General features: G+C 41.2%; 1 protein-coding gene across 2 annotated transcripts in view; it reads left to right on the top strand.

The window, feature by feature from the left end:
• Window positions 1-14,858, top strand: part of Pka-C3 (Protein kinase, cAMP-dependent, catalytic subunit 3) — a 472,558-nt gene that overhangs the window by 427,269 nt on the left and 30,431 nt on the right. For both annotated transcript variants that reach the window (XM_068228624.1, XM_067151336.2), the window contains 2 exons: window positions 11,588-11,756; window positions 13,505-13,614. In XM_068228624.1, the coding sequence (XP_068084725.1) occupies window positions 11,650-11,756; window positions 13,505-13,614 (217 nt within the window). In that variant the 5' untranslated portion in view covers window positions 11,588-11,649. The remainder of the gene's footprint in view (window positions 1-11,587; window positions 11,757-13,504; window positions 13,615-14,858) is intronic.

The raw sequence follows: 14,858 nt of genomic DNA, 5'->3' as shown, positions 1-14,858 counted from the left end.
CAATAATACATCGTGGATGTTTTCTTTATCTTAATGTTTTCCCCTGTTTCTTTCTATTAAAGTTTGCATGATCATTTACTCTTCCTAGAACTGCAGTTTGTTCTTGACTTTCGCACAAACTTCAAAAATACAAAATATATTTTTAACATCTATGTAAAGTTGATGTGGATGTATTCAAACATTTTTTCATGTGCTAAACACATGGTATTTGTTATGTTTGATTCTACTTATTTGTGTGAGCAGCTGTTTTCACATATGAATTATACAAATTGTGTCTGACTGACAAGTTGGTACAGCTGAAATAGCTTAAACTGAATTAAACCCAGATTTTAGTGAAATAATACTATAAATGTTTACGAAATATAATTAAAAGTGTGATATTCTAATTTATTATTCGTTTACTTCAATCTTAAAGTACATACAGATCGTCAACAGTATTTGCTTAAAAATCAGGAAACGCTACAGCGCTCATTGTCCGTTCTTGTCTCCGTTTGTGTTTGCTGGATTTGCGGGTTGCTTGTCAAGTGGTTCAGGGTTTCCTTATACATGTATTAAAGTACTGAAATCCTACCTCCTACGAAACAATGTGGATTTTCTTTACTACCACCAGTATAGGGGGTTACGAAGTTGAAATAGTAAATGCGGTTTGAAACTTCATCAGGTAATATGTTCACCGCGGATGGTTTACCTCACCGAAAGAGTTCTTTTCTGATTTAGATGAAGTGAAATTTTGTGATCAGTGCCGTGATTCGTTCTTCACGCTGCTCTTGGTTTTTGATCATTTTGTGAATTCTACTTCATCCAGTATAGTTTCTGTCCCCTACAGATCTTCCTATACAGAATCAGATGCTTTTCACACCACCGAAAGAAATTTTCCATCGTTCTCACGTTTTCCAATGAAAACCAATATTGTGCGTGTCGTGTAGCTCTTTCGAATATGTAAACAATATTTTGCTTCCTCGTCCTCAAAGTGGGATGGGTTCCTTGTTAGTTTTAAGGCAATAATAATAATAATAATAATAATAATAATAATAATAATAATAATAATAATAATAATAATAATAATAATAATAATTTTAAAAATGTTTACGACTTAGTCCCGCTTCTCGATATGGGGTCGGTATGATGCGAAGTGAATTTATATGGTACGATTTTACGGACGGATGCCCTTCCTCACGCCAAAATCTGGTGAGGAGCTTATGAAAATGAAATTAATTATTGTGAGGAGGTGGAAAGAATCGAATGTGGACTATGAATAGGAACTGCTCCGGTATTTGCCTTAAGTGAAAATGGAAAACCACAGAAAACAGTACAGAGGACAGCCGATTATGGGGTTCGAAACCACTCGCCACCCGAATGCAAAGTGCAGAGCTTGGCTCCACATTTCTGGGAAGGAGAATAATAGACAGGAAAATAAGTTGCCTGGAGGAAACAAGAAGAGACCTGAATGAATTGAACATCAGGGAAGACATCATGAAAAGTCTTCATGACCTCAGTAAATAAACATATTTGTGGTGAAAACTAGCAGCAGGAATGGTACAAAGTGGTCCGAAGAACGGAAGAGGCAACACAGTGAGTTTAGGACGAGCTTTTGGAAGAATAGAAAGGCGAAAGTCATCAAGCCAATGAACAAGTTCCAACGTGCTCTATGAATGGGCATAACGAAAAAAGAAGAAGAATGTGACTTCAGCTACCTAGTTTCAGACTTTCTGAAGTGGTGCTATTTGGGCAGTATACCAACCAATTTCGACATTCCACTGCTGTCTAGCAACGAAAGCGGGATTCTACCGGAACAGATCCTATGGTGGGTGTTTCTTTTATTTTTATTTTACAATTGGCTTTTCGTCGCACCGACATAGCTAGGTCTTATGGCAACGATGGAATAGGAAAGGTCAAGAAGTGGAAAGGAAGCGACCGTGGCCTTAATTAAGGTACATCCTCAGCATTTGCCCCGTGTGAAAATGAAAAACCACGGTGAACCATTTTCAGGGGTGCTGACAGTGGGGTTCGAACCCACTACCTCTCTAATTCAAGCTGATAGCTACGTGACCCAAGACCTGCGGCCAATTGCTCGGTATGTTAATTTTAATTTCATCGTGTGATACAGGTCTTTAACATGCCAGCATCTACAACAGAGTGAAAAAACTTAACCACCATTCAAAAACCGACTACAGTCGGAATCGAACCCGTGAACTTAGAATCATGGGTCAGACGCGCTACCACTCATCCACCGAGGGAGTTAGTGTTCAGGTTAAAGTATATTGAAATATTTATCTACTACTCTTCCTTCATTGCTTTTAGTACCTGTACAGATACGAATTTTTGTACATAACAGATGTAGACTACAGGAGATTACTCCAAGTAAAATAGTAGGCATGTTCTCTGTATACATTTTACTCAATCGTGTGAGCTCTCTGTGTTGGAAGGTGTAATAATTGTGAATTATTTCTGGATCGAGACTCTCCCATTTACTGCCATGATATGGCAGTCATCACACTCATCACAAAGCCCGAATTTACAGACGCCGGTCTGAGTGGCTCAGATGGCAGAGTGTTAGTTAGCTGTCTGATTTTAAGTTGTTATTATTATTATTATTATTATTATTATTATTATTATTATTTTCTTTCTTTCTTTCTTTCTTTCTTTCTTTCTTTCTTTCTTTCTTAATCGGTTTACCCTCCAGGTTTGGTTTTTCCCTCGGACTCAGCGAGGGATACCACATCTACCGCCTCAAGGGCAGTGTCCTGGAGTGTGAGACATTGGGTCGCGGGATACAACTGGGGAGGATGACCAGTACCTCGCCCAGGCGGTCCCACCTGCTATGCTCAACAGGGCCTTGCAAGGAGATGGGAAGATTGGAAGGGATAGACAAAGAAGAGGGAAGGAAGTGGCCGTGGCCTTAAGTTAGGTACAATCCCGGCATTTGCCTGGAGGAGAAGTGGGAAACGACGGAAAACCACTTCCAGGATGGCTGACGTGGGAATCGAACCCACCTCTACTCAGTTGACCTCCCGAGGCTGAGTGAACCCCGTTCCAGCCCTTGCACCACTTTTTCAAATTTCGTGGCAGAGCCGGGAATCGAACCCGGGCCTCCGGGGGTGGCAGCTAATCACACTAACCACTACACCACAGAGGCGGACTATTATTATTATTATTATTATTATTATTATTATTATTATTATTATTATTATTATTATTATCCCTTCATTATGCCCATTCAAAGAACGCGTTTGAACTTATTCGTTGGCCCGATGATTTTCGGCTTCTTATCGTCCTAAAATCTCTTTATGAATGCACTGTGTTGCATCCTGCGTTCTGTGGACCACTTCCTACCAGTTTACTTTTTTTCCGCTACTATTGTATTAAAGACTCCACGATTTTCTATGATGCCATCCCGTGATATTCATTTCTAGGACGTCTGCCTTAGTTTCTTCTAGACAGTTTACTTTAACCCTTCTTTCAGTTGACTACTTTAAATAATCTTTTGATGAGTGTGTTGCTGTCCATTATATAGATGTGGCCATATAATTTCAGGCGTCTCTTGCGTACAGCATCATTGAACCTGTCAGTTAAAGAGTAGAGGTCCGCTATTCTCGTCTTAATCCACTTTCCATTTTTTCCCGTGGGACCATACATTTTTCGGAGAATTTTCCTTTCTTGCTTTTCAATTTCTATATTTTTACAGTGACCTCCAAAGGATATGGTTTCTGAGGCGTATAATTTTTCACTACGCGATATGACTCTTTTGTTGTAGTAATTTCCACCTCTAGTGGAGTATTTTTTTCTATCTTGATGTAGATTTTACATGTACTATTTTTTCGTACGATATCTGGAGGCCTGCCTTTTGATGCTATATTGTGTAATCTCTGTACGGCGTGTCTGGTTTCATCTCTGGTCTTTGGTAATGATTGCTAGATCATCAGCAAAGACTAAACATTTCACCTTGACTTTGCTTCCCATAGGCCTGGTCCAGGTATTTCGAGTTGACGCCTACTCATGGGGTCCTACTCATGGGGTCCTACTCATGATGAATTTTAATGCTGAAAACGGCAACGACACCCAGAAACCGAGCCAGAGAAATCAATCAATAAACGTTAAAATCCCAGACCGAGACGGGAATCGAACCCTGCACCTCTTGGACCAAAGACCAGCACGCTGACCATTTAGCAATGGAGCCAGGCATTAATAATCATAACAAGAAGAATTGACGATGCAGATACCATAAAAACACACCGGCACTCTACTCCGGACTGGGACTGCATTGTTCTCTTGAACGGAATACCAAAGACAACTATTCACCGCCAACTCTAAGGGTATGTGATATAATAATGTTATTGGCTTTACGTCCTACTAACTACTTTTACGGTTTTCGGAGTCTCCCAAGTACCAGAATTTAGTCCCACAAGGGGTTCTTTTATGTGTCTGTAAATCTACCGATACGAGGCTGTGACGTATCTGAGTACCTTCAAATACCACCGGACTGAGTCAGGGTCGAACCTGCAAGTTGGGGTCAGAAAGCCACCGCCTCAACTATATGAGCCACTCAACCCGGCAGGATATGTACGGATCGATGGTCAAACGTATGGTAGAATCTTGGTTTTAGAAAATCTTTGAAGCTCATTTACTCGAAGAGAGAGAGAGAGAGAGAGAGAGAGAGAGAGAGAGAGAGAGAGAGAGACGATCTATGTTCAAAGAAATGAAGTGACAGCCTTAGAGGTAATCTATAAGCCGGGAGAACGGAACGAAGGTATTGTAATACACAGTACAAACAGCGAAGCACGAACCCCTACTTGGTAGGCAAGCTGCGTATCAATGCTGTTGATTGGACAGACTAACTACTACGGCGCTTTGCTAATGTTCGAATATGGTGACGCCAAGTCCCTTGCTTATTTAATTAACGGATTGGAGGATTCATAATCGCTATAAGTATTTCAACCTGTGATTTATATGGAGCTATAGGCATGCTTTTTTGCATGATTTTATGAGGATTTCGCAAATACAAACTTCTGGTGTAATTTCGCGAAATAGACCTTGCCCTATCGCTTGAATTTCGCTTTAATAATTTTCTAAAATTACTCATAACTTTCTCTTTTGTGCTACAGAAGATCACAAAAGGTTACTGCTCGTACTGGGCTGTAAAAAGTGTACCAATAATAATCCCTCCACCCCCCCCCCCCCTGTAATGCGCTTGACTTTATGTCTTGTGCTGGCAGGTATATAGCGGAGTACTAGTGAAATAAAACTGAACTGTAGTGATTTCTTAATTCAGTTTCGTATCACATTTTGGCGATACAGTACAAATGGCTTCTAAACTTAAGACGCTTACGCTGGAGGAGAAAATTAAAGTGATTGAAGGACACGAGGACGTGAAGGAGGTCACACAGCGTTCCCTCGTGAGAAAGTTGCAACAGTACACTTTGAAAGACATGTGCGGGCAGATAAACTAAGAGAGACTGCAATCGTGCAAATTGATTCAGAGAATAAAATTAATTAATTTTTCTTTTTACACTAATACAGTGTTAAAACACAACCCTTTGCAATCCAGAAACCTCCGTTAACGGAAGGAAACGGACAAATTCCGGTTTAGGCATGTTTTACTGATATTATTATTATTATTATTATTATTATTATTATTATTATTATTATTATTATTATTATTATTATTATTATTATCATCGAAACAGACTTTCAACGTATTAGGTCGTGTTACGTACATGTAGTACGTGTTGAAGAGATGGGTCCCACTGGTGTCCGGCTGGCCATTTTTGTTCTGTACTTAACATCTCTTCAACACGTAGTACATGTACGTAACACGACCTAATACATTGAAAGTCTGTTTCGATTACAATGCGGTCGTGAAAATTCAATATTCATTATTATTATTATTATTAATATTATTATTATTATTATTATTATTATTATTATTATTATTATTATTATTATTATTATTATTATTATTCAAAATGGACATAGGAGTCAACGCATATGGTTTAGCTTTACTTTCTTGTTCTGGATATAGCGCGCTCAACAGGTATATATTCTTGCTGTATATGAAACTGATACGATAATAATCTGCTTCTTAGTATGTTTCTTAGTGTGTGTATGTTTAATTGAAGCTAGTAATTACAAAAGGAATGGCTATGGTGTATGCGGATGGAAGCACGCAATATATGGCTCTTACAAACAGAATTCATGGAAACAGTATGAAGAATGTCAGGCTGGCTACTTAGCTGAACGGTCATAGTTGAAGACTTCAGTTCAAGGGTTCCCGGGTTCGATTCCTGATTGAGTTGAGTATTTTAATCGCAATATGATTAATCCCTGCGACTTGGGGTCTGTGTGTTTCTCTTTGACCCAACACTCTCCTCTTCATAAACACAACCACCACAGTAACACGCGGTAGTGAATACGACCCTCAATATAGTGTTGGCGTCAAGAAGGGCGTCCGGGCGTAAAACAGTGCCAAGTCCACATGTTTGACAAAATTCGCACCAACGATCTCACCAGGGTGTAGAAAAGGCAGAAGAATGAAAGATATTTATCGGTGCGATTAACGTTCATCTATACAATTAAAATAATGTTACCGAGCTCGATAGCTGCAGTCGCTTAAGTGCGGCCAGTATCCAGTATTCGGGAGATAGTAGGTTCGAACCCCACTGTCGGCAGCCCTGAAAATGGTTTTCCGTGGTTTCCCATTTTCACACCAGGCAAATGCTGGGGCTGTACCTTAATTAAGGCCACGGCCGCTTCCTTCCCACTCCTAGCCCTTTCCTGTCCCATCGTCACCATAAGACCTATGTGTGTCGGTGCGACGTAAAGCAAAATAGCAACAACAACAAAATTCGACCCTTGGCCGAGTCGGTGATTTTAAGATTCATTCCTGAAGTTTGGGACCTGTTCGTCTTAATACATATCTTCACTTACACACATCGTACTATCAACCATCACAGAAACTCACATAAGGTTGGCATCAGGAAAGACATCCGTCGTAAAACTAGGCTTATCCACTCGGAGTGCCGATCAGAAGTAATTGGGAAAAGGTCTAGAAGAAGAAGAAGAAGAACAAGAAGAATTCGCAGTTCCATCAACGGAGATAGTCACCAACATATTATTCAAACGTCGTGGTAGCGAGCTGCATGGTGGTTGTTGTTGTGCTGATTGCTTTTATAAACTGATTAACTACTCACTCAAAATCTTGTACTAAACGAGCTTAACAGGAATGGTATTTAGTTAACTTTTGTTCACACTATGGTCGGAGTGTGGTTTGGCGACCATGGGGCCCTGAAATGAAATGCCGTATGGGTTTTAGTGCCGGGATTGTCCGCAGACAAATTCGGCTCGCCAGGTGCAGGTCTTTTCATTTGACTCCCGTGGGCGACTTGCCCGTCGTGATGAGGATGAAATTATGACGAAGACGACACATACACCCAGCCCCCGTGCTAGCGAAATTAACCAATTATGGTTAAAATTCCCGACCCTGCCAGGAGTCGAACCCGAGACCCCTGTTACCAAAGGCCAGCACGCTAACCATTTAGCCATCGAGCCGGACAATGGAATTGATATGATACAGCTGAAAAAATTTGTTTCTGGACTGATCACACCATACTTTGTCAATGTTATTATTGAGCAGTTCATTCCTAAACAGAATGGCGGAAAAAAAGTCGATGGATTCACTGATAAATGCATGAGTGTTATAGGAGAATGCAGAGTAAACAAATTTTTCACTATGAAGAGTGTGGGTTCGATTTCCCATTACAACTGAAAAATTTAGAAATGATATTCCCACTTCTAAAGCAGCTCATTCACTCAGCCCACAATGAAATTGAGTACCAGGTTAATTCCTAGAGAAAAAGATGGCCAAGTATTACAGTCGACTGAGCTCTACTGCCGAGGTTATGAATAGTGAAAGCCTTTACTTTCTACTCCTGTAATGGTCTTTGTGGCCAGTATGGAAATGACACGGCTTTGCTTCAGCGCTCTTTTCAAGAAAAAAGATGGGTAAATTTAATAGCACTAGTGCTGGAAGAGAACAAGGGTCAGATAGGAAAGATACATGAGAGAAGCTTAGTAAGCAACAATATACACCTGAGGGTAACACGGAAGCTTCTTATTCTTATTCTTATTCTTATTCTTATTCTTCTTTTTCTACGAGGCGTGTTTTTTAAGTAAGGGCCGTTTGAAAACAATCACACAATGAAAGACGACTTTCAAACACCACATTTACTTGCAGGCTCCACATATTTTACTCTATTTTTCAACACAGACGCCAATCTCGTTTAAACACCCATCACACCCCACAACCAAGTTATGAACACCATGGGGCCCTTAGCTGAGCTCTAGCATTGCTTACACTTTCTTGTGAAAGGCTCCTCACTTTCATCTACTATATCCGACCTCCCTTTGTCATTTCTTGTTCTTTTCCGACCCTGACGGTATTGGAGCATTTGAGGCGTAGAAAGTCTTTCATTTTCACGCCCTTCGTAACCCTCGTCTTTCTTTGACTGATACCTTCATATTTCGAAGTGTCGGATCCCTTCCATTTTTCCCTCTGATTAGTGTTAATAGAAGATGGTTGCCCAGTTGCACTTCCTCTTATAACAATAATCACCACCACTGTGACTGTCAGTGGTTCAGTATACCGATGAGTGGCTGCGTGGTTTGAGTCATGTAGCTGTTACCTTGCATTCGGGAGAAACTTGGTTCTAACCCTACTATCGGCAGCCCTGAAGATAGTTTTCCGTGGTTTCCCATTTTCACACCGGGATATACGTTAATTAAGGCCACAGTCGCTTCCTTCTCACTCTTATCCCTTTCCTATCTCATCGTTACCATAAGACATCTGTGTCAGTGAAACGTAAAGCAAATTGAAAAAAATAGTTCAATAATACGTCAGCGTCTGGTAGTACAGCTGGTCTCCTAAATCCATTAAGTGTAGCCACTATGATCTGTGTTTTATGAAACAACATATTTGCCAGTATGGAAAATGTACATGCTTATTATCGAAGGAGTTGTTACTGGAAAATCTGATCTATCCCCTGCGGTAGAATTAGCAGATCGATAGAGAGCAGCGATTAGTGAGTGGGACGGCAGGTCGCTGACCCTGTGGGTCAAGGATATGGCCGTGACCAATATAGCCCTGTCTTAAGAAGCGCGTGTTACGGTTAAATGGCAACGCATAATGCTTTCTCTACACCTGACTTCTGTGAATAGAGCAGTCCCAGCTTCACCCGGGAGAAGTGTCTAGTTTTACTGCCCAAGTGAACCCTAGGGATGTGAAGAACGCTATATGCAGATTGCAGCAGTAGCGTAGCCAGGATCGACCGATGGAGTGATGATAGGACATAATGAAGGGCGTGTGTGAAGCGCGCATGCATGAACACTTTGTCTGGCTCCTTGGCTGAATGGTCAGCATGGCCTTCGGTTTGGGATTCTCGCGTTCGATTTCCGGCCGGGTTGGAGATTTTAACCTTTTCTGGTTAATTTCTCTGGCTCAGGGACTGGGTATTGTGTTCGTCTCAAATGTTGTAAAAGCTTATTTCAACAAGTCAATGAATAATAAGACGAGTACAAAATTGCAAGTGGCTGCATGGTCGATAAGCCACTGATACATGTGAATTATGTCGATATTCAGATTGCAGTACCGGCACCCTACAAAATATTACATTAAAATACAGAACAAGGGCAATATGATCAAAGTTAACAATTTTACAGCGAATAGCATGTTCAGATTACAATCTAAAATTCAGTTTTAGAGGCTTCTTAGAAAATAGATTCAAGAGATCTGTTGGTTTTACAATTATGTCTGTGAATGTTCAAGACAGCCAACACATTGAGTCGACTTTCACTTTTTTATGATCGGTTTCTGTTTATTTTCTCTTGTAACAATTCTATTGGGGGGGGGGGCTATTTGAACCCTCCAGTAATCCCCCCGCTCGATACGCCCCTAGAGTGCAGTCATTGCAGTGAGAAGTCATAGACGATGACCCCGTCTGAAAATGATGTACTACTACTACTACTACTACTACTACTACTACTACTACTCCTACTACAAAAATGTTCGGGTTTTTTCTTAATGAAATGTTATTTTCTTATCTAAATCTAAGTTAAGCACAAGTTTAATTCCGTAAATCAGTATAATTCCGCCTCTGTGGTGTAGTGGTTAGTGTGATTAACTTCCACGCCCGGACGCCCGGGTTCGATTCAAAGTTCTGCTACGAAATTTGAAAAGTTGCACGGGGACTGGAACTGGGTCCACTCAGCCTCGGGAGGCAAACTGAGTAGAGGGGTTTCGATTCCAACCTCAGCTATCTTCGAAATGATTTTCCATGGTTTCCCACTTCTCCTCCAGGCAAATGCCAGGATGGTACCCAACTTAAGGCCACGGCCTTTTCCTTCCCTCTTCCTTGTCTGTCCCTTCAGATTTTACCTCCCCCCTCACAAGGCCCTTGTTCAGCATAGTAAGTGAGGCCGCCTGGGAGAGGCACTGGTCCTCCTCCCTAGTTGTATCCCCCGACCAAAATTCTAATGCCCCAGGACACTGCCCTTGAGGCGGTAGAGGTGAGATCCCTCGCTGAGTCTGACGGAAAGCCAACCCTTGAGGGCGGACGGATTAAGAAAGAAAGAAAGAAAGAAAGAAAGAAAGAAATCAGTATAATATTGTATTACCTCTAACGTAATTGCAATATTTTGACGATGTGAATTGTATTAAAACGTATGGTTGTGGATCGGAAGTATCACTTGAATATTTCAGTGTGGCATTGGCTACTCTAAATCATCAATAAATCATCTACAAATAATAATAGTAACAACAATTATTATTAGTATTATTATTATTATTATTATTATTATTACTTTGGTCTTCTGTACCTTATGTGAAATAAGTACTATTTCACTGTATTGTGAATTATAGTAACTCCTATAGGCTACCGCAAACCTCTCCGGTATGTTGCCTCCACTGATAGCGTGATGTTGCTTTAAAGTTGTTAACTACTGGATTTATCAATTTCATTACATATAAATAAAGATTTTGAGCCTCCGCGGCTGAGGCGGCAGATCGCCGGCCTCTCACGGCTGGGTTCCGTGGTTGAAATCCCTTTCACTCCTGTGAGATTTGTGCTGGACAAAGCGAAGGCGTGACAGGTTTTTCTCTGGGTACTCTGGTTTTCCCTGTCATCTTTTATTCTAGCAACACTCTCTAATATCGTTTCGTTTCATCCATCATTAATCACTGTCCCAGAGTGTGACAGGCTTCGGCAACCGGCAAAATACTTATCCTCTCCGCTAGATGGACCTTCATTCATTTCATTACTGACCCCATTGAATGATTGGAAACAAGCTGAGGATTTTCATAAATAAATATTTCTGAAAAACTTACTTGTGACATGGCTTTAGATAGGTGGCTGCTACAACGAAGATCAAATCTTACACGTAGCTCGTCACATAGTTATAGGCCAGGGAACAAAAAGGGCACCTAAGTTAACTATATCCTAGGTGTTCAGTCTCAGTGAATGAATTATTTTAAATATATTTAGGTCGTACAATTTCTTTCTGTTCGAGTACGAACTAAAGGGATATTTCTCTGTTGCAGGAACCGGTACTTTCGGCCGGGTTTGTCTATGTCGAGAGAAAAGTACCAACAAATATGGGGCCATGAAGATCCTCGCTATTGGTGACGTCATAAGGCTGAAGCAAGTGGAACACGTGAAGAACGAGAAGAACATTCTTCAGGAGGCCAGACATCCCTTCATCGTCAACCTGTACGTAACTTACTTCCTTACTCTATGTTTAAGAGGGTCGTTCAAAAATGAATGCTTTTACTGATATCAGGCATACAAGGATGCTATATTATTCTGGAGTACAGTCCAATGTCGAGGAGTCTATGTCTTGGACTTACCGAAAAATGGGGGAGAGAGGGTGGAATTGTGGTGTATCTTCCCTGTTGTTCAACGCTAGCAAAGCGTTAAGTCATATTGTGATGGCAAATCTTAGTGGTGGGATCAAAAATGAAACCCGCCCGGGCCCCTTTGTTGGCATCACCGAGCTGGTATTCCAAATGATGAGCCAGCCGCCGAACTGGGGCGAAACGCTGGTTATTTTACGATTTGGTATTAATACTGTTTCAGAATCAGAATGGCATTGTCAGATTCATGAGTATGTCAGAAGTAACAGGAGTATCGCTCGTCGAGGGAGCCTCGCCGGAGGAGAGGACCGCGCGGGGCCGTCCGACTCCTCCTTCTCGAAATGTTTTTTGATAAAACAATTTCGGTAATGATCCTTCCGCAGGTTCACCTACGGAAACCTTGTTACGACTTTTACTTCCTCGAAATAATCAAGTTTGGTCATCTTTCCAGACACATCGGAAACTGCGCAAAGCAGATCCCGCACACCGGTCCGAAGACCTCACTAAATCATTCAATCGGTAGTAGCGACGGGCGGTGTGTACAAAGGGCAGGGACGTAATCAACGCGAGCTTATGACTCGTGCTAACTGGGAATTCTTCGTTCATGCGGAACAATTGCAAGCCCCAATCCCTAGCACGAAGGAGGTTCAACGGGTTGCCCGATCCCTTCTGAATAGGAGGACACGCTGATTCCTTCAGTGTAGCGCGCGTGCGGCCCAGAACATCTAAAGGCATCACATACCCGTTATTGCAATTAATGCATTTGTTACAGTTTGCCAGTGAGGACAATGAGATCATTTATATAGCGCCTACATTGGATGCTTCTGTATATATGATGATTTCAAAACAAATTGAAAGAGAACCTTACAACTGAAAACTAAATATACACTTAACGTGATACAAAAGCATATCGTATTTAATTAACCCTGAGAAATCTAAATTCGAACATGAAATGGTATATTTCGAGATGAGAAAAGGTATATAAACTAAACATCGGATAATTTACAGGTGATGAATCTCAGGTATTACAATGATAAAACTGAACTCGAACTTTTAATGGGTAACTTGTTGCTAATGAACGAGGAGAAGGTAGTGTTTCAATTTGTGCAAGAAGTGAGAAATCAATTTTCAAGAAGTAACTACAGAGACAGAGATAGAGAGAGAGAGAGAGAATAGAGATATTGTTTTAGAATGGAGTGTTACTGGTAGAAAGTTATGTTACACTCTACGTATGCCGTGTTCTCACATTCATCTCTTCTCTCAGTTATGAAAGTATAAAAGAGACTCATTTCGAACTAGAAAACTATGGATGAAATTTTTTTGAATGGTTTGCGCTTATTTCTGACGTATTTATTTGCACTTGGCATGAACAACAGCAAATACTTTGCAGCACCACAGTACCTCCCAGTAGCCGGACGGCTGATTTCTCCTCACTGCAAAGACCATATGGTTTCTTTTTCAGATAGTTTATAAATTGATTTATTAAAAATTAGTTTTCGCAGACTGAATAACCTAACAGCTATAAAAAAAACAAAGAAAAATTATCTCTAAGACATCTTTTCAGACTATGGTTGTATTTTCTAAAACATACTATCCTTTCTTCAGGCGATGGCACTACCGTGATGCATCCTGCCTCTACATGTTGTTTGACTACGTCTGCGGTGGGGAACTGTTCTCCTACCTGCGAAATGCTGGAAGGTTTAACACCAGCACGGGTAAGTTTGAATGCTCTCTTCTGTAATTGTATTGCATGCTGTGACCTTCTACATTGAGATGAGATTCTTTACCTTTTGTATTTCCCGAAGCTATGTACTTTAGACAGTAGAGCGCTGGATTTCTGAGCTCGACCTGGCGAGTTTGCATCCGGCGCGATCTGGTGATACTTGGAAGTGCTCACATACGCCATTATTATGTCGTTAGATTCACTAACACATAAAGGAACTCATCCGGAACAACATTTCTGACATTTAGGTTCGTCCAAAAGCCGTAAAAGAAGTCAATGGTACGTAAAATACTTATTACTATTCGTTTACCCAACTTTCTGAAGCTTGGAATGGGATCTCACTAAGCAATGATATTCAAGAATATTTTACGTCCACTCAGTTTGTGACGTCATAAAATATTTACGTGCTCAGTGCCTTGGGGTGAGAAACAAATTGACTGTCATATAGGAATCGAATCACTGCTGTTACACACCTATGAGCCATTACATTTTCACCGCCTTCCTAATACGGTGTAGTACTACCTCTATCCAGCAGAATCGCGACTACTGTATGAGGCAGCGATTCACCGAGGAGACGGAAGGTATCTTGGAACATCTCATACAACTAGCGCGGCACCAGGTCTTCAGGTTGATGTATAATGCGGAGCGGTGTTGATGTAGCACGAACCTGCTTCTTTCAGTCGAACCACAAATGTTCAACTGAGTTCATATCCGGGTTATTTGAGGGCCACGACATTAAAGCAAATTCACTGTCATGTTTCTCGAACCTGCCCTTTACAATTCTGGCAGAGTGGTATGGTGCATTGCTCTGTTGGAAACGACTGTCACAAGTAGGAAACATCGTTGACATGAACGGATGAACTTTCTTCTTCATAACGGCCAGATAACAGAAAGCTGTCAGAGATTGGTGTACCGGAATAATGGGCTCCAGGCTGTCCTATGAAGACATCGCCCAGACCATCATACCAACTCTACCGGCCTGTCTCCGCCCAATACGATAACCAATTGTTATTGGCTCCGATGATGGCGTACACGCGCTTGACCGTCAAAGATGAACCAAATATCTGGGTTTATCGGACCAAGCGACCTTCTCCTAATGATTCCTCCACAGCCTAGTGTCGATTTCGTGCCCACGTTACGCACTACTGTCAGTGCAGATCGATCATAATTGGGATACGACTGGGCCTTCGACTCTACAGTCCCATGCGCAGCAGTATTCGTTGAATGGTGTGCTGC

The sequence above is a fragment of the Anabrus simplex genome, chromosome 7 (assembly GCF_040414725.1).
Source record: "Anabrus simplex isolate iqAnaSimp1 chromosome 7, ASM4041472v1, whole genome shotgun sequence".
Taxonomy (NCBI): domain Eukaryota; kingdom Metazoa; phylum Arthropoda; class Insecta; order Orthoptera; family Tettigoniidae; genus Anabrus; species Anabrus simplex.
This window is presented reverse-complemented; position numbering and strand designations above follow the sequence as displayed.